Source organism: Strongylocentrotus purpuratus, unplaced genomic scaffold (assembly GCF_000002235.5).
Source record: "Strongylocentrotus purpuratus isolate Spur 01 unplaced genomic scaffold, Spur_5.0 spur5_scaffold_9, whole genome shotgun sequence".
Taxonomy (NCBI): Eukaryota; Metazoa; Echinodermata; class Echinoidea; order Camarodonta; family Strongylocentrotidae; genus Strongylocentrotus; species Strongylocentrotus purpuratus.
Genome location: NW_022145615.1, coordinates 20,933,972 through 20,961,902, shown reverse-complemented (window position 1 = coordinate 20,961,902; position 27,931 = coordinate 20,933,972). Strand labels below are relative to the sequence as shown.

The window sequence follows — 27,931 nt, the reverse complement described above, 5'->3', positions numbered from 1 at the left end:
AGTCGAAACAAGAAAGATTCGCTCAACAAACACACGTATTCGCCCGATTGTATATACATGATATCATAAACGTAGTGAGGGCGATGTCGGGGTGCTTGTCAACCTGGCATTGCCCTGCTTCGTCAACTTTCCAAATTGAACGTCTTTTTCTGTTTCAGCTCTCCACTCCTCTCTCTCTCTCTCTATCCATATATATATCCCTCTATGTGAGTCTGTGTTCCTCACTCACTCCCCCTCTCTCCATCTCCCCATCTCTCTTTCTGTTCTCTCCTTTCCATCTTCTCTTTCTCATCATCTGTCTCTCATCTTGCTCTGTCTGCATACGTGTTTTCTCTTTTTCTCTGTCTCTTTCTATCTCTATCTTTTATCCCCATCTTCCATCTCTTTTATCTCACCTCTTTTATTAATTCGTATATAGAAAAGGCCTTCGTTTACGCTAGTTAATATTCCTTTGTCTCCTTATAATCTTCTTACTTTTCACCTCCGACGTGTTTAATTGACATTTTGATCTCTGTGTAGGTGTATTATCTTCATGTCGGGCCCACGAAAGTGTTATTTAATATCATTAAACAAAACGCAAAAACAATACGCTCAAATATGATCAAACGGTTAACTTCTTTTTCGCATTTTTATTCTCTTGTCTTATTCTTTCTCGCCATTACCCCCAAAATGGTTGTAGCTGTTTTTTCAGTTATCAACCTTAACTTTAAGCACCACTCAATTAATTGAAAGTATCAAAACTTAAAATCAGAATCACGAGACCAACTGTGATTTTCGAAAGATTAAACCTAAGGAATTGGTATTCGCTCGTAGAACATACCATGAGATTTAAATGCATTTCAGTTCCCTTTAGTTATGTTTTTTCTTTACGCTTCATACGCAATTATTGTTCACGTAAAAGAATTTTAGGTAAGCATTACTCGTTAATGTTTCATAATATTGTATATACATTTTGGAACTTTTAGCGTCACTTATCGTTACTTCCCTCGGGTGTGTCTTGATTGATGCATTCATTCCTACCATCCATCGCTTCAGAAAGGTATTTTCAATATTATCAGAATTTTCTCACATTCGAAATGTTTTCCGAAATCTAATAGACCATAATGAAAGAAGAAATGTTTATCCTTATTTACAAAAGTGATGTTTCCTCCTTAACGGGTAGTGCACTTAATGGACTGACATTAGACCACCAACAGAGGGGCATCACGGCATCATTCAGCTAAATTTTAGGCAGTTTTGTTCCGATGCTATTGTGTACATTGTTCTAGCGACGGTTGCAGAAATAAAAGTACTACGCCCCTTGTCAATGAAAATTCTTTGACAAATGAAAAAGAAACTAAGAAAGAATTCACTGCGTACACCGTCGAACCTGCTGTGTTCATAGCAAATGAACACATCCATGTTCGTTATCTTCTATATCTTTCATTTTTCTTTTTAACCGCGATATATATTTTGGAGGTGAGATTGAATTACCATTTTCCGATATACCGCTATGTAGGTGTACCCTCAAGTTCGCGTTTCTTCAACTCGGCGATTAGGCGATCGTTCACCCCGCTTTATTACGCCTAGTAGTAGACTTGTCCAAGATCGAGCTCAATTACAATGAAAGTCCATTATTATTGCCATATAATATTTATACCCCAGTCGTGTCAGGTAGTCTGAAAACCTAATCGGATTTTGTTGCAGTGCGGTAACTGCGAGCGAATCCTTACGAATCCGTGTAAATCCTAGAGTCTTCCAGAAATGCTTGAGGATTTTGATATTTTGTCTTAAACCTCCGTCGTCTCCGTTTCTGCCTTATATTCGCTCTTACTTTTTACACAACTATAATTTGACTTCGTGCCTATATTTAGTAAATTCTTCTTGCAAATGGATTCATCTTTCATTGCATCGGGTATCATGTTGTCAAACACAACGATGTCACCGCCTTTAATGTATTCATTCATTCAAACCGTTTTAATCTTTACTTGATTTCTTATTTACATTTAATTCACGAGATTATTTTTTTCATGAGCGAAATTAACATAATAGTTCCCAGTAAACAATTATCGTTATTTTGTACTGTGAGTTTGTAATCGGATCATTTTGCCGCGAATAAAGGGAATATTTGCGTCAGATTCCATGATTATACACAAAATTATGTATTAATATTCAAAGGAAGTTGAATTATCTTCTACGTAGGATCTTCTATGCATGGCATTATCATGATTATTACCAATTTCTAAGAGTTGTGTAAATTTTAAAAGTTGAGTTGAACTTTGATGAAATTAGCCAGTGCTACCGCACTGTGAAAAGGTTGGGAAATATTTTCCAACACTTTGCCAATAGTCAACCGAACCATCTATAGGGCAATATTTTCGTATTTTGCCCAACAGTTGGTCAAGATTTTCCCAACAAGTGGGCTACCGTAGTCGGGCAGTTGAAGGGTCATATCTTTGCCCAAATTTTGGTCAAAATACGAAACGATTATGCACGTGTGAAGTAGGGTACTTACGTTTACCAATACCACTGGGCAAAATATTGCCCAATAGATGGTTGGGTTGACTATTGGCACAACGTTGGGCAAAGTTTTGAAAAAATATTGCCCAACCTTTTCACAGTGCGTGCGGAACAATCATTATTCAAATGACACTGCATTAAATTCATGTTCAACTGTTTGAGGTACATGTAGGTTTGACTGAAGTCCGCGACATCTAAAATTTTATTGGCCGAAATTCTACAAGACCCAAGGACCCAGGGGCCACTGGTCCGTGTAATTCGGTCTAGTCATTGTATCGATTAGTTGCCAGGAAAGTCATGAGGTCAGGTTTTATCTTGTGAAGCCTTGATCTCGTAGACCTTCAGGTCTTCAGGTTCTGTGGTCTCATACTTTGGCCTTTGGTCTCGTGACCTGTAGTCAACTAAAGTCCCCTTTAAAAGCAGATCCAACATTTGCTGCTGTGTTTCTCTGTTTCCAGATTCATGTTTGCAATGCAATCGTGCTCAAAATCATTGTTGTACCTATTACAACACAATAGATTTATGCTCAATCCCTGAATGATCATGAATGGTTCGCTGTGACACATGAACGGAAATCTCACCCGACTTCCACACTGAGCGTTTTGAGCGGGAAGATTCGCCTTGCAGATTAGGCCCTCCGCGCATCAGATCTTTCCAAAACCTCAGCCAACAATGACAAAGACGAAATGTGAGAAACATGAATTCATAAGGCAGTGTTAATCATGTTACTAGTGCAAATCTTAGAAGTAATGATCCAGAAACAATCATGAGAGCTTCTTTTGGGGGGCTTGAAATGTTTGTTGATGATGAAAGGCTCCTCGAAACCCTTCGTCATGTCCGGATTGTTGATGTGGCTTTGAGAAGGTTTCCGCTTGGATTTTGAACTTGGCGACCGTCTTCCTCTGAGGGAAAACGAGACACGAGCTCAGAAGAAAAAAATGACAAAGAATTCAATCGATAGTGACTTTCTCCCCTCTCTGTCTTTTTAATATATAGATGAGAGGGGAAGTGCTAGGAAAGCCAGGATCCAACTCGCAAGAACCCGTGAAGTTTGCGATAAACTCCAACTATCAAATATTTGTACATGTGTCTGAATGGCCAAGTGTGTCAGCAAACGGTTATTTTGTAAGAAGCAACTGTTGGGGTGCTCAGTTGCTCTGGGTGGTCTTTTAATACAACATGTGTTTGCAACATATTAAACATACTTGCTCTCTTCTGAAGAAAAGAAAAATGTAAAAATTCGTCTCAGATTATCCGATAAAAACTGACAATGATGTATTTGTGCTTGGTTGTAAAGACATCACATGCGAAAAAAAAAGCATCGACTAATTTCCTGGTTTCACTACATAGTTGCCCAATCTACAAGTTTCTCGTTTACTTGTAAGAAACATTTTTTACAAATAAAATCATACGTTGATCGCGACAATCTACTGTGGTCAGCTAAACGAGTGCCCTTTTATGAGGCATTAGTCCTCATTACTGTCAGTTATGACTTAAGGACGTAGGTCCCCTAGTTGATTAGCATAGTAGCACACACATGCTTTAGCAGTCACGCAAAACAAACACTCACAAATTATTATTCAATAAAATCTGAGCATGTATACTCGTTTCTAGATCTATTAGGAATACATCATTGCCAAAATTATTCCATAAAATGGGCTAAAATTAATTATTCCACCATTATGACCAACAGTGTATATTGGACCACTATGTGGCATGCCTATAACACGGATTAATTAAGTCTCTAAATATATCCTTGATAAACTCCTCATGGATGTCGCTTTTCAACTAGAGCATTGCAGGGATCTGATTATAGAGTCTTTAGTATTATTCTTCGTCGTATTTCACATATATTCCATTATTGATATCTGGGAAGTAATTCAGTGGCTCGCCTCATTTCACAAAGACAAGAATGACAAAAAGGGAAAAAGGTGATCTGTCGTTTAGCATTTAAATGACATGTGGAGAGGACACTGAACTCAAATGGGGGAGGAGACTTGGTTTAATTATGTCAGCATCTTGAACCAAACAATGTGATGAAGTCACAACCAGCGAAGGCGCAAACCCATGATAACCATCGTCGTCGCCGTCAACGTTGTCGTTCCGCGTTTCTGCCTTAGATAATTCTAGTCCTATAGAAATTCTGCTTACTTATTTTCGTTTGTTGACATGGTTAATGCACCTTGAGTGATTTATCTTCATGATTTTCACTTGCTGATTTATATTTTTGTTTCTTTAGTGTTTTAACTATTAAACTTGTTATGTTGGCAGTAGGTTTTCACCCGAACATGATTGACAGATGTTCTAATCATTTTAGAGTTCAGCTTGGGCTCATTTTTCCTTTAACATATGAACTGCGTCTTACATGTACCCTAAATTTAATTTTATGAGACGAAAATGAGACGAAAATGAGACAAAAAGTGAATCTGAATTCACAAAAAACAACCCTAATCCAAACATGGGTTCAAAATATTGATTTTCATTTAAAAGTCTAATTCGTGTAAATGGGGGCATCACCAGAAGAAAAAAACTCTCCAGTTAAACCTATAAAAGCAAATGTTCATGTGAAATTGTTGACCTTTATTTTCTCAAAGAAAGAAATTGATATTGGTTATGGTTTGGACTAAACACGATGGCAAAGCCTTTCGAGAAACCAACCCAAGGCAAATAAAATAGCCATGTCCATCCCCGTTTGATTGAAATGTGCGAACATGAAAATGTTATGGTTCGACAAGTTTTCTATAGGTTATACAAAAGTGTATTCAAATCGCCTTTGAGTTAATTTCATGACATTTTGTTTAAATGCAATCGTGTATTGTTAGACAATGGCTTAGTAATTTGGATAAAATAATTAATAGACCGTTCCTTTAAATATGTGAAATTGATGGTATGATGTGATCTGTTTGATTTTCAAGTAATGATAAATGTAGGTAGATACGCTTTAGAACTCGCTTCCAAAACGCAGCCACTAACTACTCTATACCTGGTTATTTTACGGCAGTAGCACTAACCGTATCGTGATAAATTGATATGCATCATTTTACCGTATGGTATGGTATGTTAAAGGTTGATAATGTTTTTTTTTTATTGAAAATTCATTTGCAGCCAGATGGCTGAATTGCGGAATTGTGTACATTGTGTACAAACATAAATTATCCAGCAAATTGTATGAAGAGATAACACACAGCAATTGAATTTTCAAAAAAAAAAATCATGTATACATCTACATATCAATTGATAAAGTTCGCTAAACAGGTTACAATTGCTTAAAGCTAAAGACCAGTTATGGTCATGCGATTGCATTGTGAAAGAAATGTTGAGAAATCGATCAGAAAAGGTTGATCATCTCGCATAGATGTACTGCAAGGTTCTGGAATCATCAAAATGGTAAGAAATTTGGCCAAGTCTTCATAAAGTTAGAAGCACTGTACACAGAAATATGTATATGGGACTACACACACGTGCGCGACACGTGCATTTTATATCTCTCAACAGGCGAGAGATACTTACCAAGTATATCAATTAGTAGGCGGTTTCCCGTCAAAATTTGTATCATCATGTAATATTCAAAACATATTCTTTCACATGATTGGTAATAAGAGCTTCCATTTCATTTTTTGAAATCGGGGCGTTTCCAATACTGGTCTTTACCTTTAAATCTATTCCACAATGGTCATATATGTAAAGATCGTTCAAAATAAGAGAGAAGAGAGAACAAAGGGATTGAGGGAAGTAAAGAAGAGAGGTAGGGGGACACAGACAGCAAAGGTGATCCTTTAAAAATAGGAGAGAGAGAAATACAGAGTGAGAGAAAGGGAGAGAGAGAGGGAGGGAGACAAAAAGAGAGATAGAGGGAGAGATGGAGAGGGATATAACTGTAGACAATGCTGAGCATGAGAGTGCACAACGGACATATCGAAAATAAGGTAAGATTGAAATGTATGAGAATAATTGTTGTAGATCCATGTATTACGAGTACATTTTTACATTTTCATTAATGAGTTATGGATAACATATTTGTAAATTGACGGGTAGGTATGGAATTAAATGAAAAACATGAAATATGGTAATTTCGAGGTTAGCTGATAATAATTATGCTATGTGATAAGTATGTTCTCAATCAATACAAAAATTAACCATAGCAATGAACATGTAGGCGTCTAGACACGGAAATGATAATTGTCAAATCAAGTAAACGATGCCCGATTTGGTTACACCCGATTTGGTTACACCCATTACTGAAAGTATCAAATCTTCATAGAATTTGTGGTTAATACGACACGAGGTGTATGGTTATACCAATTTATTTGATCCCAGTTCTGGAGACTGGTTTCTAGAATTTCTTTTCTTATCATTGATTTGGAATTCCTTCAAACTATTGTATCTTATGTAGATATTAACTGAGTCAGTACTGCAGGTAGTAATGTATGAAGTCAGTCACATACAAAATCGAGCTTCTGATCATTAAAAGAAAAAAAAAAGGGGGGGGGGGTAATGGAGGATCATAGATTTAGAGCAAGGGGGTGGTTATGCCATTTCATACAGTTAAACAAAATTCGTATAAATGTACAATTACAAACTGTTATTACCGGCGTTACACGGAGTATTAAAGTGATCCACCTCTGGAACAGTTACACGCAAGTGCTTAACAATTTTAATACACGCGTTATATTCCAATGACTTTGTGCATAATCTACAGTATGTTTGTGGATTTGTGACATTTATCCTGTACATGTGAATCCTTCTGAACAAAGTGCCATACACGACAACAATGTGCCGGTACATCCTCTCTTGACTACCGACTTCCACCATAGCGAATGACAACCTGTTATCATACCTGGGGATAGCCCCTTTATTTCATTTATCCATGCATCGTCCTCTCCCTCTTCCTGTTGTCTGGTACCCGGGAGAATAATCACTCGCGGTGCCGCCATTTTAAGTCAAAGAGAGATAGAGAGAGAGAGAGAGAGAGAGAGAGAGTGGTTAATTATGACAAACCATCTGAACTTTTCAATAAAAAGTTTACCCCTTACATGTCTTGCACGGGGTGAAATATTTTGATCTACTGCTGTATGATTTGAAAAATTACAGTGATCGTTCGTTTTAATTAAGGCTCTTTAAGAGTTGCACCCACACCTTAAAAGGGCACACATTTGCACCCCTGGGGTTTTAAGAGGCACCTCTCTGCGTGACTGGTGGCATCACGGTGCATGGTGGCAGAGAGAGAGAAAGGGTTAATCACTTGGACTGCAATGAGAGAATGTCATGAATTGAGATGAGTCACGGTAGACGGTTTTAATGATGGTATTCTAGCCGATTTCTGAGCCGTATTTCGTTTTGAGGTTGACGGTGTATTACCTCCAAATAATGTCTTGATGGCGGGCGAGAGAAGGTCATGGAGGTCCCTGACATTGGTGACCGTGGAATGACTCCCCTCTCATTTAAAGGCACTTCGCCTTCTCTCACTCCTTTGTCGAAGCACACTCGAACGGTGTGTGCACACTTGGCTTATAATAGCCTCCTGCAGGAAATCGTACACTGGCAATTTCCCCGCGAAAAGTCCCATTCTCATGTCATCGGTTATTACAGCGGTTGGAAAATCACTGCGGCATCACGACATATAATAAAGCATGTTTAGTCTTTGAGGTCTGGTAGTATTTACATATTAGCATTGTACAATCACATTCTGGGGAATATAATTCACTGTGAAGGTATCAAGGAGAGGTGAATTACTGAAATACTACGCTTCGTTTATTAGAAATCGCAGGATTGAAGGCAACACATTCTCTGAAAATACGACGCACTGAGTGTATTTACGATGGAGTAATTAGTCAACTACATTTTTTATTTACAAGAAGTACAGACCAACTAGGCCAGTTCCATTTTTGAAAGCTCACGAATCCGTTCTTTAAAGTGAAGATCATTATTGATGTTGAAGAGTTGTTGTGCACATATTGCACCAGTACAGTGTTCATGCATCTGTCTGTAACCCGAGGCTAAAATCATTCCAAAACCTACAGCATACAATCTAATATTCCATACAGGGTTGCTCCATATTTGTGCTTAGGTGAGCACGGTGAACGGAAAGAGAAGACAGCCATTGCTTTCATTTGTAATGACCTTCGACCTTCGAATGACAAATTGATCAATTTCTGGTTTCATAGACACTGAATATCCTTGCATTTTTGATCGGGTAATTAAAATCGAGCTGCCCTTAGTCCTTACATAGGATGTTACAAAAGAATAAAATATAAATTCCTTAGTTGTGTGGATGTTGCAAAAGAATAAAATAGAAATCCCTAAGTTGAGTGGCACATTTGAATTGGATTTTGACGAGATAAACAAATCTAAAAGTATGTCAAAAGTATCAAAAAGGAAACAACAGGGTATTAAATCATTAATTCCTTAGATTATTCATTACAAAGTTCTCATTTGCATAACCAATCCAAACGGCTAGTTCTGGAGCGGGATCTTCATAATTTGATAATACTAATGCATGGCTCTAAGTGAGACGTAAAGTGATGACATTTTTTTGTATCAAAACACAAAAAAACACTTTTAGTACAACCTATGTGTTAATATTTCTCACTTGAAAGGCATACAATGGTATAAGCACACACACACAACATGATTGTAGCATGCAGGGGCTACCCGGATATGAAGGCTTTGGGCCTTTGACATTGTCTGGTCAGGGTTCAAGCTCTGAGAGCTTTATTTTGGGCAGCCTGCGACACCAGCAATATGTCAAGTATTTCCTCCAAAAATATCAATTTACCAACTGCTACAACAACTCCAATATTTCAAGAGGATTTAGTCTCTACGGGAAATATTGTTTAACTTGTATTTCCTGACAAAGTATTTAATTTCATACCTGCTACTTTTAAAACTTCGGCGTTGGTCGTCATACACTGGTTTTTTTTTTCCCGGCTGCACCTTTCTATTTTTCCCTTTCCCCCTTAAATTTCTTTCCTCGAGCAGTTTTGCATATTACATTTCCAGTTGAAATGGTTTTATTTGCAGCAATGATAATTATTGGGTCAGCGGAGTCCAATTTTCGCTGCCGTTTATGTTTTTGACCTAAGGACATAGGATCTCGAAGGGCTGGTTATCTTAGAGTCGATGACTTGTTGATGTGGGTCATTTGTGCTTAATCGTTTAGCTTCCTTAACCCTTCTTCTCCTATCCTTACCAACATCATCTTCAATGTTGAACGCATGCCCTTTTCGTATTTTTTTCTTCAGATTCTCTTTTTATTCATGACTTTGTTCTTTTCGATGCAGGAAGATTTCATAAAAATGTACCTATGGGACGCACATTTGTGTAAAGAGGTGGGGATAATTTACATTTATGACGAGATTCCCGTACAAGTAGGGAGGCTGCAGGGCATACAACAAAAGCCTAACGAGATACTAAATGCGATGACACCTTTTTTATACTGCACAAATATTTCGTTAACGATTGCAATCATCCAATATAGATGTAATTTAACTGGAACCTAAATTGTCCCTTGTGAATTGTGAACGTTTACGTAGGAAAGTTTATTTATGGCACTTCGAAAGAGGTATGGATGTTTGTGAACCATTGCAATATCGACGATAATGTCCTTTGGCAAGACATTAATCTACATTTGCGGCACTCGACTCAGGTGATGTAAAGGGGTACCTGGCAGAAGTAAATTCTTTGAGATGCTAGGGAGCCATAATAGCAGCCATGCAGCAGCTGGAGGTGATAATTGTTAAGCGCCAGGAGTGTCAAATCTGACAACCATGAGCGCTGCGAAAGAACCCACTATTAGTGTTATTATTATTATTGTTATTATTTTCTTATTATTAGGTTCTATTCTATACAGAGCCTGTGGATGTCAAAGTCAGAAGGGAACGGAAAGTATAAACATTCAATGGAGTGTTTATAATTATCTCTATTTAAACAACGTAACTCAACGCTCACTTGGTGGATGGTTTATAGTTTTTTCTGTCAGTTAATGCAATTCTATTGCGAAAATATTTCAGCTCACGAAAATGTCTACGTCACTTTATCGACGGGAAATGGAAGAAGGCATACGATTAAAGCGAGAGAAATTGAATAAATAGAGAGGCAGGGAGAGAGGGGGAATGGGGGTTGATAGGGGAGAGATTGTGTTTATGTGGGTGGGTGTGTGTGTGTGTGTGTGTGTGAGAGAGAGAGAGAGGGGGGCAGACGGAGAGTGACAGAGAGACAGCCTGAGAGAACGAGGACAGAGAGAGGTAGAGAGAAAGACAGACGGATAGAGAGAAAGAGAGGGAGAGAGAGAGGGAGGAAGAGAAAGAGAGAGGGAGAGAAATTAAGTGTCTAGGAGACAGTTACCTTTAAGGTATGAGTAAGAGCGCGCGGGGGAAAAACCTCGTCGCTTGGCGCCGTTTCGTCTGCCCGTTCAGTCGATGCACCCACGAGCAGACGTTCTCACCCGCAACTCGCGGGCAGGTGATCCGTGTAAACTACGTGTGATGAACGCAACCTGAGGCCCCAACGAGTATGTTAACGAACACCAACGCGACCAGATGAAATTACACAATGTGCTTCCTCCTTAAATGTTTAACTTCTTCTCTTTTTCCCCCTTTTCTCATTTTTCTTTCTCTGTCCTCCTGTATTTTTCTAAGGTTGCACTGAATGAGTGGCAGCGCGAGGGGTTATTTGAGGTGAAACGCGTTAAAGGACGCCCCTCGATGCATACCAAAATGATCGCAAGTGTTTGTTAGTATTATGGTGATGAGGAGAAGGAGAAGGAGGAGAAAGATCTTGATGGCACTGACGATGAAGATGCTTTCCAAGTTTAAACGTAATAGAATGTTCTTTGTTGAACATCAAGCATCCTTATGAAGTGCTTGATATCACTCATAATACGAGATGCTGTCAATAACGGCTACATGAAGAGAAATAGTCGCAGGTGTGACGTTTGCCAGCTTCGATTATACTAGGCTCATTGCATATAGATTATCCCGCGCATCAGCTTACATAAACAGCTTCATGCCTGGGTTTTAGAGTCATCTTAATAACAACTAGGCCTACCTAGTAACTCAATTTCCATTTTCTCAGACATGAACATTATCAATGTATTGCGAACAAAATTAAACATTTTGATTGTTTCAGTAAGCCATTGTCCATGATCTCAGAATCCTTGTTTGGAAAAACATCCTTCCTACCCGATCTCAGCCCCCGCAATAGTGCTTATCCACCCCTCCTCCTTTCTTTCTCTCTCCTTCCTCTGTTTCCTCTCTTCCATTCCTGCTTCAATTTATTTGTTGTTTATACATCCCATCCTCTCCCTCTCTCCCTCCCTTTCTCACTGTCTCTCCATCGGGTATTCTACGTTCTAGTTCTATTTCTGTCCATTTGATATTGAGTCGACTCTTTTTCTCTCTGCCCCCCCCCCCCTCCCTCTCTCGCTGTCTCTCTGCCTCTCTACATCCACATAACTCTGTTTCTCTCCCTCTCTCTCCTCCTCCATAAACATTCCGTCATGATCATGATGTCTTCAACTTCCTCGCGCCAAAACACAAATTGCTTGTCTCAACGCGCCACGCTGTGTTCACATTACACGTTATCCACCTTCGGGGCATGTTCTCTCTTCCTTGGATCCGTCTGGCTACCTCCAACATGAGCCCGAGTATACGTGTCTCTATCTCGATAACATCATACCTAGGTAGGTGTTACCTGTCGAAACCCCCTTGATCACGGCAATGATTACTCCGTAATACGACATTCAGCCCCGGTCCTCTCGAGGATACAGGCTCTTCTCGCTTCACACTTGTTGTTGTTGTCGTCGTCGTTGCTTTTCTTACCGACTGGAAATTATGTCGTCGCCTTAGAACTGTGGGATAACATGGACTGTACTTCATGTGCATTACCATGATCGCGTGCTGTACCCACTGCCGCCACATTGTTGCGTTATGGTTAACCCAGGTCATGCACATCCCCAGATTGCGTCCGAACTTGTTACCTTGTGCAATGAGCAATGGCATCTTACTTATTCTGTATTATGCACCCGGGCCATGGTACGAACATAACAGACCGTTGGCACAGAAGAGGGGTGTATATTATTGTATTAGGGTCTGTAGTTTGTTATCAACTGAAAATGCTTTAAAAAAAATGAAATTAAAAGAATGACCCGTGTCAGATGTTATACGTTAATTTCTTAAACTGCTCGTTTGTTAATTATTTGAATAGAAAATGAAAATAAGTACAAATGCAGATAACTTGTGGGATGTATAGATATTATTATCTCCTCAAATCCACCAAGGTAGATTCAGAAACTAGGTAATTTGAGTACCTGTTGAGTGCATTCACACTAACACAATCGAACAGTTGACAACCCCCGGTTGACATGGGCTTATGAGCCCGCAGCGCAAACACAACATCAGAGTGGGCTATGCACTATCATCGTGGTCGTCTAACACCCCGTGTTAACACTCCCTTGCCGTACACGAAGAAGTAATTTGTCTCTGTAAGATGATATTTTCTACATTCAGTGTACATTACACAATCAGTGTCTGATTTCAGCGACTAATCTACGCGTTTTTTCCTCCTCCTTACTCTTCGGTCTTCTTCGAGACGTTAATTAATATACGGCGATCATTGACCCTTCCAACATGCATGAGATGATGACGTAGTGAGTTCCTTCACCGATGTCATCTATATGAGTCAGGGAGGATTATTAAAGGAATAATACACACCCACACACCCGCACGCACAGATCTTGTTGATATTGCATCCCTGAAGCATCTTGGCGTTGCATATGACTAAACTGCTACGAACCTCTTTCGCTGATCCCGAAAATTCATGCGCGCGCGTTGTTATTCACAATCCATGTTTATTTCGCTGGTCTATGACTGTGACGAGCTGTCTTGCAGTGATTCGTTTTCACGGTGATAAGTTGTGTGCCAGGGAGATGATTGAATTTCAGTGTTGCTATGTCGACAAAAACCTGGTGCAAACCAACCAAATTATCGGGCATGTTCCAGATAAAAAGCGTGCTGTATTAAAATTAACGTAAACTGGTTCTAATAATCCGTCTGACTGGGGCCTGTAAATTAATCGGGCAATTGTTTTGACTCACGATTACGTCATGTAGTTCACCCTATTCTAGGTCGAACTCTAGCCCTAGTAATATCGACCCTAGCAATACAAAACCATTTCGGTGTATGGGAGTTCTATTTAAGGTGTATAGGTGAAGGTTCTTGACTCATGAGAGGTCCTCGGTTAGCTAGGTAAGATCCTAGCTCTGTGGTTACATCCGTGGACAAGGGCTCTTAGGAGCAGTATCGTTAATTCCGATGTGGCTACCGTAGGTAAATAAGACAAAAAACATTATTGTTATCAGTCCCTCTAGACAGAGAATATGACGAAGATTGTTTTCCCCAAGTGAAATAACATAAATAGAGCAGTTTTACCTATATATTCATGATATCAAAGTGGTGAGGTAAAGCAGGCCCCCTACATTGTAATCTTTATTTACATTTCCCCTGCCATCGATATTCGGAGCTTAGCGATTTCAAAATTACACAGCTGTACTTGGCGGAAGCTATAAGTTGATGGCGCTATACCCAACTTTTGATCGGCTCGTTCTAAAAAAAAAACGTGCAGCAAGTGAAATGTGGTAGATACAGATGAGTGGTGTTAAAAAAATAATCACACAATATTATAACGATAACAACTTTGCTGGCTTTAAAGGTGCCTGAATACATAATACATGGTACCTTTTTACACCATGCAAAGATTTTTTTTAAATTTGTATTTGTTATATTAGGCCTCAGCAATACAAAGCCACTTTTGGAGTATGGGAGTTCAAAGTGTCGCTTACAATGCCCCCCCCCCTCCAGTGATACATGTGGGCCATTAGACAAACGCAAACGTGCACATCCGATGCTTCTTCTTCCTTTATTTTCAAATCCAAATCTAAATTTAAAAAACTTGGTGATATCCCCCCCCCCCCCCTAGCATACTGGGCGTTTGGTATTCCGCAACATAATGTATGATTAAACATAATAGCACAAACCCCATTAGGAGTATCTGGGGACCGGTTTCTTACCGACCCAGAAACAAAATAATGACTTTCGCATTGTAATGATACTCCTAATGGTCTGTGGTTTTTGACATACCAAGATTAATGTTCTCTATGATTGTACGTACTCCATATAATATTTCCTGACCGGAATTCTGGGTTCAGATAAATCTGTACTGGTAGGCCTCTGTCAGTGACTGTCAAATACACGTAGGACATTAGTCAAATAATGCGTAACGCACTCAGGCTTTGTAAGAAGAAATTACTCATTCACTCATGGTTGTATTTCTGCACCTTTTCAAACATTATAAACATTAAAGAATTTCCTAATCACTAATATTTACATAGAATAACAAAATTAACTGAAGAAACCAGATGAATCTCTGACCTATTTTATTTCAAGGGATAATTAGTTTGCTTTGCACAAAAATATATAGCTTTATTTATTCACGGTAGTTTTGTACTAACATGAATCTATTTTCTATGTGGTGATTAACAACAAAAGGAAATAATGTCGCGGGTTCAAAAAACAATGAAGATATCAAGCATGGATAAAGTTGGATCGAAAACTAGAAAGCGGCTGCATGGCTGCGTGGATATTATTTTAACAAACCTTGTGATATATATTTTTTTTAAATACACCACGGAATATGAACTAGGTCTGATGGAATTGTAGTTCAAATGATGTAAACAGTTATCAAACGAGAATAATAAATGCACTTACATGTACATGTAAATGTATTTATAAAGAATTTTGCACCTAAATGTATACCATTTATCAAAATATAAATAAAATGTAGAAAATAGAATGTAGAAAAATGTACAAAATAATTGTTTGTAATAGTGCATGAATAAAATTATTAAAATGTTAATATAAAAAGTAACATGGGTGTTAGACGCATTTTCTGAAAATGTCAAAACTGCAGTACTCATAATAATATTAATAATAATAATATGCTTAGTCCCCTCCCCCAACCCCCGAAAAAGACACAAAAACTCACATTATTTTAGCCCACTCCACCCCCCCCCCCCCCCCATTACTATTGATATCTACGCTTTTTACTTCCAGATTCCCTCTATCTCTCTCTCCTTCTCTCCCTACATTGATTGTAAACAAACCCACTGCGGTCAGTGTCCCGAACTGACCCGCAAAGCCTATTACGTAACAGCTCCGCTCGCTGGCTAGACAGCGCATTGTTGTTAGTGGTCAACATCAACACGTGACTGTCGACCGTTGGTATTGAGGGGTGAAACCGGGTCATGGTCATTGGGTTGCGCTTGACCACGTAGATTACAAACAGGAATGTGAAATGACTCATATCAAATATCGCCTCTCTCCGCAACCCGAGCCCTGCACGGTGCGGTGGAAATCTATCACATTCCATTGCCCAATCAAAATTGGACATCCCCGTGCATCATGACGCTGTAGGGCTAACAAAAACTGACCGTCAATGGAAAGACTACGCTCTGGGGTCTAAACCCCCGCGAACCAATCAAAACTGCAAGCCGCTCGTCTGCTATCTGATTACGTGCATTCATTCGTTAACTGATTAGCACGCCGTGCCGTGGCGTACACAAATTTCACTCATTACCGCCACCCTTATAAACATTGTGTCGTCTGCTCCTGATGGCATGTCGCGTGGCGCACTGTCGGAAGGAAAGAAATCTCCCAACTCTGCTCTGTCCCCGACCAACTTGATTCAGTCAGTCGCCTTCCTTGTGTTGGAGCGCTTGGTATTCAGTGTGTCCATGAGGAAATGTGAACCTTCAGCTATCGGTCATCTAAGGGCAATCTGCCAGTGTCGTTTGGTGGACGTACAGTCAAGTATTTCGTGTGTACATGCTTTCACGCCGGTATAGATCAAGCAAGGTGACATAATCAACAAGCCGGAGAACGAGGCAAGGAAAAGGCAAAAAGAAGGAAGGAAAAAAAGAAGAGGAAAGCAATTGACTGTGAGCTCTCGTTGTGTAGACATTTATGGTGATTTTTTTTTTCTTGGACTTTGAGAAGAATTTGAAGAAAAAAAAACACTCTTATCTTGTCACCTAGTGGCATCAAAATCATCAACTACATAAATATAGGAGAGGTTCTGTTCGCCTTAATTTTTTAAGAAAGAAAATTGCCAAGATTCTTCGTCTTCATGGTTCTACATGGTATGTGATATCAATACAAATTTTTATTTTCACCACGTTTATCTCTTGACATTATTTGTATGACTGTATTTCATCCATTCATTTATTCCTTTGTATTCATTTATTTATTCTTTTCTATAATAATAATAATAATAATATTCCGCTAAATATAGCGATGTCTCTAAGCGCTTTACATATCTACTGTATACAGGTCGATGTGAACCATTAGGCTATTACAATAACCATTTGCCATTTGGGGGATAATAAATTGAGTTATCTTTGAAATTATGGTCATAATCATAACATGATAAATACAATAATTGGTTGAAAATCTTTTATTTTCTGATTTATAATTGTGCAATGCAGAAAAAATATCAAATAACGTTTTCTTCCATTTTTACAATTATTAAAGAAGTTACTATTAAAATGTAATGTAGTCCATATAGATACACGTAATTGACAAACCCAGGGGAGTTGTCTCGTTTTACTATGGAGACATTATTTCTTTTAATTACAAAATTTTCCTGAAGTAGCACTGAAGCAGAATTAATATGAAGTAAGATTTTAGCATAGGTGTCAAAAGCGACGAATCTCGATCGCCAGTTGTCTGGCTTCACAATAAGTAAGAGCATGATAAACATGTATACAAAAAAATAGTCGATTCATCATCGACAATCTGGCAAGGCAAGGCACCTCTTTCCCTTCGTTAATATCATTGAACAAACGACTTTTGACACAATCAAAGGTATTTCACAATATCTCACTCAGTCCAGTCTTCCCTTATAATATTGTCCGGCGAACTGAACTCAGTTTCATTCAGGCATGAACGTTTAGTTATTACCGATTTATTTATTTATTTATTTATTTATTCACGATTTCTTTCAACAGGGTAGTTTCATTCAGTACACTTTAAACCCAGTGGACTTGCTTTTCAAGAAAGCCTTGCATAATACAATAACAGTTTAAAACATAAGTTTAATAATGCAATAATTACAAATTGTACATATATGTGAAATTTCAAATTAAACACTATTTGAATCATACAATATTTATTATCAATTATTTATATTAATAACAAAATACTGAATTACTACACCTACAAAACCACACCTAAAACAACAAAAATCGTTAGAATAATACAGGAATGCATGGTAATATTATGATTCGTTTTGTCCTTATCTCTTTTTGTATAAGAGGTATTTGAATGAAGAATGATAGCATCTGCAATCGACAATACCCTTTTTTCCGGGTGTTTTATACGTAATATTTGAAAATAGTATACATGAATGAACAAAACGGTTTCTAAATATATTTTATTTTTAAAGCATAAACATGTAGTAATCGTTAAATGTATCTTTTTATCTAAGTGTTTCTTATCTCCCCAAAACTCGTTGCTAACTCAACAAAATGAAAAGCTGTGAAACTATTTTTTTTCATTCCACATTTAACACCTACAAAGTCCTTCCCGCATTGTACAAGGTATGATCTTATACCGCAGAGCTGGGCTCCATTTGACATTACTTGTCATCAGTGACAAATTACAGTTTTTGTTGTAAGCTAGTGAAATCCTTGCTTCTGATTGGTCATCAATTTAATTTCAATTCAATTCAATTTTATTTCATATAACAATCAGCTATATAGCATAAAATACACATTAAAAACATATTTGACAACCTGAAAGGTAGCATAATCCTTCTATAGAGGTTGACCCTTTTGTATGTATTTTGTATATAAATGACATTGTCTCGTATCATATGTCATCAGCAGATTTGTCACTGCTTTTTGTCATTTGTCATTGAAAAAATGGCTTTGTGAAACGGGTCCCTGATCCGACGTGTTTTGATTCAAGCTTGTGTCGTAACAAATAAAGGGTTAGGACCTACATACGGTTGTGTAATTGACCATGGACTGTTAAGCAATCATAATTTGCTGGCTACACCAATACCGCTTCTTCTTCTTCACACGATTCCCAAATAGTATGAATCTATAAGTAAAGTAACATAATTTGGGGTTTGTTTTTTAAATGGATCTATTCAGATACAAAATCATGGATAACCTCAGTAATATAAATGGAAACGACATCAACAGTAATAATTATAATGATGACGATAATAATGATAATGTAAATTACATTAGTTAGAATAATTTATTATAATAATATATTTATAATAATAAGAGTTTATTAAGTCTCCCTTGTCCTTAAACCATCCATTCCAAGTCCCTACTTAAACATTGAATTGTAATGTGATAATGCGCATTCGTGAGAGATATTGCGAAAGTACACAACTGGCATGCAATCATGCTTTATTATGATTATGAATGACAAGTACAAGCTACAGTTCAGTTCATGCATAAAGGGATGATGTAAGCACATTAACATCTCTGAATAGCGCTCCAAGATACATGTACGAGACAAACCGATCCTTATATAATAATTGCACATTATCGCTAGCTCAGAAGAAAATATCAGGATTGAGATTAGAGGATTCAACAAATGTCAACTTAAAGTGACAGTCAATATAATAGTGTACAAGTAATTGCAAATTTATCATGGTTAGTTAACCTTTTTAGTAACACAAAAAGACCAAGCAAACGGGGGAAATACCTACTGCTTAAAGGAAATGTGGGTCGTGTGAGACATAACCTAATATCCAGACGCAATTACTTTTCTCAATTCATGACGGTGCTTGTTTTGATTGTTAATTCGCTTGCCCTTCACCCAGGATGTTTCATGAACATTTAATCAACTAAACGGGTAAAAAGGACAAAGCTTTGTGGAATTATACCATGGAACAAAGTGCCATCTTGAAATTGAAAACGGGATCGAAGACTCGAAAGTAGACTAATAGTATCAGGCGATTGACCCCGTACTGCATCAGACTTACCATTGAAATTATAATTTCATTCAAATATAGCTCAAGGTCAAAAATTGCTTATGATCGATTTTTGTTGTATGCGGGCAAGTCAGCTTCTCTGATTGCGCGAAACAAAAATTAATGTGCCAACATTTTGTGCGTTGTCTGTAGTAACATCATGGGTTCAGGTCGATGGTCGCTGAATACATGAACGGCAATCAATCGAGATAACCCGCACGGAGATGGCAAAATGAAAAGAGCGGAGAAAGTGCAAAACGATGTGAACGTTTCCACCATGTTGCATTCATTCGGTTGCTTGGATAATGATAGCGCGCGTCTCTATAAATGTTAGCTGGGGTCATTATTTATTTATTTATGCATGTTCACAATTTCACATTTCATTGAAGTTAACATCACATGAAAAATTAATATAATATAACATTGTTTTATCAAAGGCAAGTTGCAACTAATATACAGTTTGAAGAATGAACACACAAAGGTGATGAAACATAAGCAAATAGAGTCGTTACAACACCTTTCAAATATATAATATATGACAAATAAAATTACTAAAGTTTTGTAGTGAACTATTTACACTATTTACAAAGTTAAAAAAAGAAAGAAAAAAAAAAAAAAGGATTTCGTTAAGCCTAGTAACAAAATTATGTTAGATTTCATTAAAACTGATATATAGATTATAATGTAAGTAATATCTTACATCTGTGAAATGATTATACATTTGAGTGCTCTTTTAAAGGAGTTTGTTGATTTTATATTTCTAATATCATTAGGTAAAGAATTCCATACATCTGGACCTCTGTGTCTGATTGATTTCTGGGCTAATGTAGTGTGAGGATTGACCACATGTAAATTCGATGACTGCCTTGTTGAATACGAATGAACCATGTTATTAGGTTGGAACATTGAAGATAATGACGTAGGTAATAATTTGATATTAAAACGGAACATAAATATGACGATTTGGAGTAAGTTAATATCATCAACCTTTAAGCATTTCAGTTTAACAAATAGTGGGGTAGCATGGTCACGATAACCAGCTCGGGTACATATGCGTACAGCTTTCTTTTGCAGCAGAAGAATATTATTAGTCACACACTTGGATGTTGCCCACAAAATATTACAATAAGAGATGTGTGGTAAAATTAGACTATTATATAGCATAAGTAATATTTTATCAGAAACAAAACATTTTATTCTATACAGTACGCCAATATTTCTGGAGATTGGTGTAACAATGTGTTTTACATGGTCGGTCCAGTCAAGTTTTTCATTGATACAGACACCAAGGAATTTCGTACATGTCTTTCTCTCTAAAGAAATATCATCTAGTTTAATATTAAGAGCAAGGATGTCATTAGATTTTCTATACATTATATATTGAAACTTCACGTGACCTTCTGTATACGTATGTAATATAAGTAGGTCCCATTTAAATGTTATACAACAGGTAAGGGTGGTATAAAATAACTCAACGTTTCATTTGGGTTATTTTTCCTTCTGATTCGTAACTCTAACTATGCTTTGTTTATAGTTTGTGATATATTTAATGAATCATGCATGTAGTTAAGCGAGACAAAATGGTATCTCTTTCAAAATCTGACCGACAAAATAAATTCCTTTCAGACTTTATGATTTTTGTCTTTGACGTGATTTTTTCTTCTCACATTCACTACAAAGGAAAACATGAGCAAAACAATGGAACATGAATTTTGTAGATACACAAATAGTTCAAAATTGCTTCCCACAAAACCATGATTTGTTGGAAGCAATTGAATATTTGTGACCGTATACATCTTCATCTTTCGGTTTATAAACCGGGACAACCCGCTAAAAGTAAAACGATCACATTAGGCTAATTAGTTTTGACCATTTTTGTTGTTAAGATACGATAGTTATTAACACAAACATATTTCTTTTACGCAAAATCCTAACTTCGAATTCCATTTACTGATTTCTTTAATCTACTTGGAATACGAATTTGTTATATCTAGAAATTGTATCTTGGGTTATCTTACAAATCAAGCTTTTTTGCCGGGACATCCTCTAACAATCCTGGTGGACAGATTCGAAGATTTTGATTTTCCAAAGGGGAGACGAAAGTTAAACAGCACAGCACCCTTCGAATACCATCGGTGACCCGTGGGGATGAGGGCTTTGCGATTCGAGGCAGACATCGTCTCCAATATCTCCATCTTTCGATCGACAAAAAAAATGTACGTTACACCATTTCAATGCATTGTTGTCAAATTTTGACATATCTATCGCTTGCAACGGGATATAGCATTGTGAAGAAATTCTGCAATTGTTGATATCGGGCTGGTTCTTATAATCAAGTAGATTCATCACCCTGTTTCTTGTAATCTTAAACACCAAAGAGGAGGGTTAAGAAAAGGGGAACAAGGACGAAAGAAGTAGGCCCTATTATTTGGATAGAAGGTGCATTTTATTATTTCCATGAGCAATATGAGTGAAAAAAGTGGTATCAATATTCCGTTTCATAAAAAATAGAAAATACGTATACAACATAAATAGATACAAACACAATAGAAGCGGCTGGATTGCCCATTTTCATCCCTGCCAGGGTTGGCACGACTGGTCTTCCATGGGGGTCCGGGAATAAACAAAAATAACAAAAATAATAATAAAAATAAACAAAGGCACATGAATGTCATGGTAACAACAATAGTCAAACATTGCATTACATAATTATGATAAATATTACAATTAAAAAGTGAAATTAATATTTTTTAAAGCAGGCCCACAAACCGTGTATGACACCAATATTAAGAAAAGTTATATTGACGTTTTGATATCAATGATAGGGTAATTGCCGATTAAGTTGTCGACAAGTATGACCCAAAAATCATCCTGAAAACGATATTAAATGCGGAATGATAGCACACTGTTGCCCATAAATTTAGAATATATTTTCTTACCTCTTTTCGTGAAATGATTTGTTCTTGATTTGTAAAATGTATATCTTAGAACTATATTGGCCAATCTAAAAAGTCATAGAGATTGATATATTTTGCTATAAGAAGATTATTATAACTTTTAACTATCAATGAGAATTCATACTTGTCATGACCATTTTATGAAGAAAAAAAAGTAACAAAAGTTTATTCCCACTTTATGGGAAAAGTAGGTTTTTCGCAATTATTATCACAGAAAAATTACCACAATAGATAATATCAAAATAAATGGCAGTTTATTCTTCGTTGTCGCTCCCAAGAAGGGCGTGATTATAACACACCAGTGCTTATCAATGTATACGAAATGGTGGATTAAATACCATTCCTTCTGGAAAAAATCTAATTAAGATGAAAAAGGCGGAAGGTGGTTTACACGAGCGTATCCGACTATTATCCCTCTCCTAACATATAAAGTGGATAATCATATCATCTTAGGAGTAAAAATCAAATGTTTTCATCCATACTATGACGTTATACGACGAGGATAGAGAGAACTAGTCCCATCTCGATGTGGAGATGTGAGCATATCGTCGTATTTTATCTTTTGGAAGATGAGACGAGAAAAGGGGAAGGGAAACCAAACTCCGACTCCTCTTGTTGGTCGGTGTCCCATTCCAAAACCAGGGCTCTGCCGTCTAAACTCACGGAAAGAGAGGCATGTCCAAAAAGCTTACCCTCTTCTTACGCTATGGGACCGCCGAGTCGGTATTACCGAATTTACATGGAGGAAGAAAAAAACTGAAGGCCATTTTTCTTTCCGATACACGTTCAACTGGTAAGCCAAATACGCAGGGGGAAACGAACAGGCTTACCTTCAAGTCGCGAAGACTAAAAAAGCGACACTTTTTATTCACCGATTTAGGGGAAATAATGATGTCTGTACGATTGTTTTACATTTATATTTAGCCTGGCTATTTCTCGAAATCCATGCTGCAGAGAAGCTTGTGGGTGAGGGTTGGATCCTCGCAGGTTTGTAATTCCCAGGAAGAATATATTTCATTGGTGAAAAAAAGGCTTCAATATTGGTATATCTATCTGGGTTGATGTGGGAATCAAGTCCCTTTTAGACATGGCAAAGGAGAAACACAATATAAGATTTTTTCTCCTTCATAGGCCGTACACGAAGAGCATGTTCAGCAGGGGATGGCACCTGTGCATATTACATTAATCTCTCTGTTTAAAGGCAATACCAAACCGGAATTACAATTTACAATATCAATTGTAAATCTTAAGTGCTAACTTGACAGGCAGGTGTTTTTCAAAGGCACACAATAGTACTTAAAGTGACTACCGACGCCCCAAGGTTTTAAGTTCACGGAAAATGATGGTGTTCCTTTTTCTGTGTCACCTCGAGCCTCTGCAATACAGCATTAGAATGTTGTAAAAGAAAAGATTTTTGTAAATGCAAAGGAGGGGGGGGGGGGTTTCCCCCGCCTGACAGATATCCGACCAAGGAAATACATGAACCAATTTACACTTAGGAAACATGATGTACGTCAATAAGTGTAATAAAGAAGGCAATTATTTTTTTGTTAAATCTAGGTCGTCACATAGATCAGTGGGCATACGAGGCACGATGCCAAACTTGAAACCTCAGGTAAAGACTAAGGCCAAGATCTGTATATGCATGTATGCCAAAGTGTAAAGGTAACACTACGTTTATTCTAATACAGAATCAGAAACATGCCAGTAATCATTATCCCTGGTAGAAAAAGTTTGTGCTTTCCCCGTTTGCTGTCACGACGGAACATTTGGAAGCCTGTGAATATATAGATAGATTATGTTGTCGGCATCGGTCCAAATGTGTCGGTCTTCCTCCCGGAAGGACGATAACAATTTAAACAGAATTTCGAAAATAGAAGTGAAAGGAAATCAAGCTCATGCTCAACTGGTTTCTAATTGTTGTGTGTGTAATTCTGATATAATTCGTATGCTAGTGGTCTGTGTTGATATATGGTGGTGTCTGCCATGTTAGCGAGACAGTATTTTAAGTTAAGTAGAAAATGTAACAAACAAGGGATATCGTAAAATGTCATTGAAATGTCTGCTATCCTATTTTTTTTATAGGAGAAATAAAATTCACAGTTCACACTCAGTATTCTTGTTATTATTAAATATATAGGTCAATTTCACTTGATTTTGAGGTGAAACTAGTATTACAGAACTTGGTCTCGATTTCCTCAACATTTTAGTGGTAAACTGTCACCTTATACGCTTATAATATAGGCCTACACATTACAAGTTATTGCAAGATAGTTCTTGGTACAGGTCAGATCCATTCCAACTACCTGATCATACCATAGTAAGAAATAATTCAGGTGAGAGACGGTGTGGTGGTTCTGAAAAAGCGGTATCATTCTAGTGGGCTTAGCTCTTTGGGTATAATTTGTTATAATTATCTTATTAGGAAAATGGTTGGAAAATAGAAACGAAATGTATCGTGCTCGTACCAAAGCTTGCACTGTCGTCGATGGTAAAGGAGGCAGACGAAAGTGGGAATGTAGGTCGCTTCGTCTTCCGAAATGTCCCTACTTTCCTCCGAGTCCTAATAAATGACAGACTGGTGTCGGAGGTGGGGCGGAGGGGAATTGGTCGAATCCAAACAACAAGCGTCGGCCCTGAAAAGGGATGGGGGTTTTATAAACTAATCCTTCGCGACCTTCTGGTAGGCAGGCACTTCGTAATCCTTCACTGCGTCTGGTATTTGCCTCATGTTTGATGTAGCAACCAGCATTAGGATGTGAGGGGCAGGGTAGCGGAGATGGCGTGAGGGGCGTTCCCCCATTTTACTTTTACATGTTTGAATGATGTTACAGCCCGGATGCGAGGGGCGGGCAGCGGAGATACTATGAGGGGCGTTTTCCCCGATTTGACTTTAGGAAGAAATATACCAAGCGGTGTCACTGTGGTTGCCATGAGAATGATACGTGATAAAAAAAAAAAAAGAATATGGAATGATAACGACTTTGTCCGGTTTGATAAATAATAGGTAGGATTAACGACTTTAAGACGGTAAAAACTGAAAGAATATTATATTATGGGACAGCAACAAAGAAGAGAAAAAATGGTAGGGTAAGAAATGACTGATAGCACGTTTGAGTTTGGTCACACAGGTTTCGTGTCATTTCAAACTGATCTGCATGCATGAATATGAAACGAGTAGATCATTACAAACTATTGTAAATACACTAATACAAGAAAATTACTATGGCTCTGCTAAGAATTGATATTTACAAGAACCTCTGAACTGGGGATATAGCAAAGCCCTGATCACAGCGTGCTTCATGACGGCTTAAGAAGTAAGATTGCCATGCATGTTTAAACGAGGACCAAAGCTTCATTTCTATTCCAACTCACAACTTTATTTGATCAGAAATATTGAACAGTATCATCATCATCATCCAAGCCGATTATGAATTGATTTAGAAGAAAAACAAGTTTGAACAGAGAGGCGACCTAATTTTGTCCTAGGGGGCGGGGGGGGGGGGTATGAATGCCAAATTCTGCCCTAGCTATGAACTTTCGATATGATCATACTCTTTCCCCCTTTCAGAATGCTTCCACCTACTGTGTGGTTTGCTTTTGAACTCTAAGTATTGCTTACGATATCTCTCTATGAAACAACTGAAGAAGAAAAAAATCAGAGGGAGTTTACGGCAACTTATACGACAGTTTTGTCTTACGAAAATGCTACTTGAATATTTGGTCGTAGAAATTACACAGGATCCAATGAAGTACTTTATGTGAAGACCAACTGTAGTCTGGCGTTTAGGATTGTCGTGTCAAATTGAGTAAATCCAAGCCTTCCATGCTTGTCCTTGTCCATATTGGTCTGCCTTCCATATGAATAATTCCATATGATAGTCACGAAAACTCATTACAATATTAACAACTATGTACTGCGCGAATCATTTGTCGCCTATGTAAGCTGGTGGGCACAGAAGGCCTAAAACTGCACATATATTTTTTAATAAATTTGTAACGGAAAAGGTTATTACATTGTGTAAAAATTTACCAACATTTTGATATGCCGACCATCGTCATTCTTTTATTCTATTCAAATTTTGAAAACGTATTGTCTTTTTCATTCATATCCATATATATACAAAACACCTACAAACTGTTACTGCATGTTCCAAAGCACAAGTCTGTACCTAGTACGAAACTCTGCGATACAGTGAGGTAAGACAGATGGGGACACGAGCGCATATTGGTGGAGTAGGGCATTATTTGAACTAGATAGAGATGCACTTGAACTTGGGTCTTGAGAATATAACGGGGTCTGTGCCGCATGTCATAATGGATCACGGGGTGTGTTTACTGAAGAGTCAAAGATCAGCCCTTATCCAGGGTCCAAGACCCATGTACAATCAAATCAAAGATCTTAGGCAAAGCAATCCCGACAACCCAGTCGAGGCTGAGGCCACATGACCATGTATTTGAACCTCACAGCTATTCTGCTTTCATTAAGTCATAGATCACTGTTATTTTCATCAACGCCTCTAGCGTTGATTGTGTCTGTTTTGTCCGTGTTTTCTATTCATCCACGGTGATTAAAATTTGTTGACGTCTGTTTATTCTGCCGTCTCCATGTTTGATTTTGTGATTGCTGTCTTTTAGATGTACCAATCATAAAATCACCTTAAATCATATAAATTCAAATAAAATCACATGATGCAAACTGTTGATTTTGGTCTACGATAATAAATTACATGATGTAATGAAAAGTTCAACGTTGTTTTTAACGTTGTTTGTAGGTTTTCATCTTGTGCACTTTTATCAAACAGACGGGATATATGTAACAGCAGACATTAAAAAAAGGAAACATCGGTCTGGGCATCGGTTCTAACTCCCCTCTCGGAAACAAATATTATGTTAGAAAGATTAATGTTTACTTATTTCTGTTTCGTCTCTGTCATTTACGTAGAGAAGAGTTCACAATATAAAATGTTCATATATTTTACTCCACTGTATATTATTTTATACAATTCCTATATCCCACAAATGTGACTGTCCTGCAAAAGTCACAGAACGGGACTTGGAAGGTTTAAATGCCTAGTCCAAAAATAAGCCGAGTAGAGAAATTGCAGAAGAAAAAGAGCTATATCTATTTGAGTCACATACATGCACAATCCAGTGTGCTTTAGTATGATTGGTTGAAATACTACACGAAGTTCTACGTCACTTTAGAGTAAATACTTACTGCTCCGCCAATCAGAGAGCTGTATATCCAAGTGAGTGTTCTTTTCACTTCAGCGCCCGTAAGAAATACTGTACAGTAAGCTTTCCATCTAAACATCAGTCACCAATATACCCCACGAACTTAGCTGACACCGCCTGCCATATAAGGCAGTGGGTGTCATGGAAACGATGCAGTTTGAGCGGCTAGTGTCAAAGTTCACATACACAGACAA

General features: G+C 37.7%; 1 protein-coding gene across 2 annotated transcripts in view; it reads left to right on the top strand.

The window, feature by feature from the left end:
* The first annotated feature begins 16,181 nt into the window (after nucleotides 1-16,181).
* Nucleotides 16,182-27,931, top strand: part of LOC576939 (COUP transcription factor-like protein) — a 50,645-nt gene continuing 38,895 nt past the window's right edge. For both annotated transcript variants that reach the window (XM_030976931.1, XM_011664260.2), the window contains exon 1: nucleotides 16,182-16,690. In XM_030976931.1, coding sequence (XP_030832791.1) covers nucleotides 16,678-16,690 — 13 coding nt within the window. In that variant the 5' untranslated portion in view covers nucleotides 16,182-16,677. The remainder of the gene's footprint in view (nucleotides 16,691-27,931) is intronic.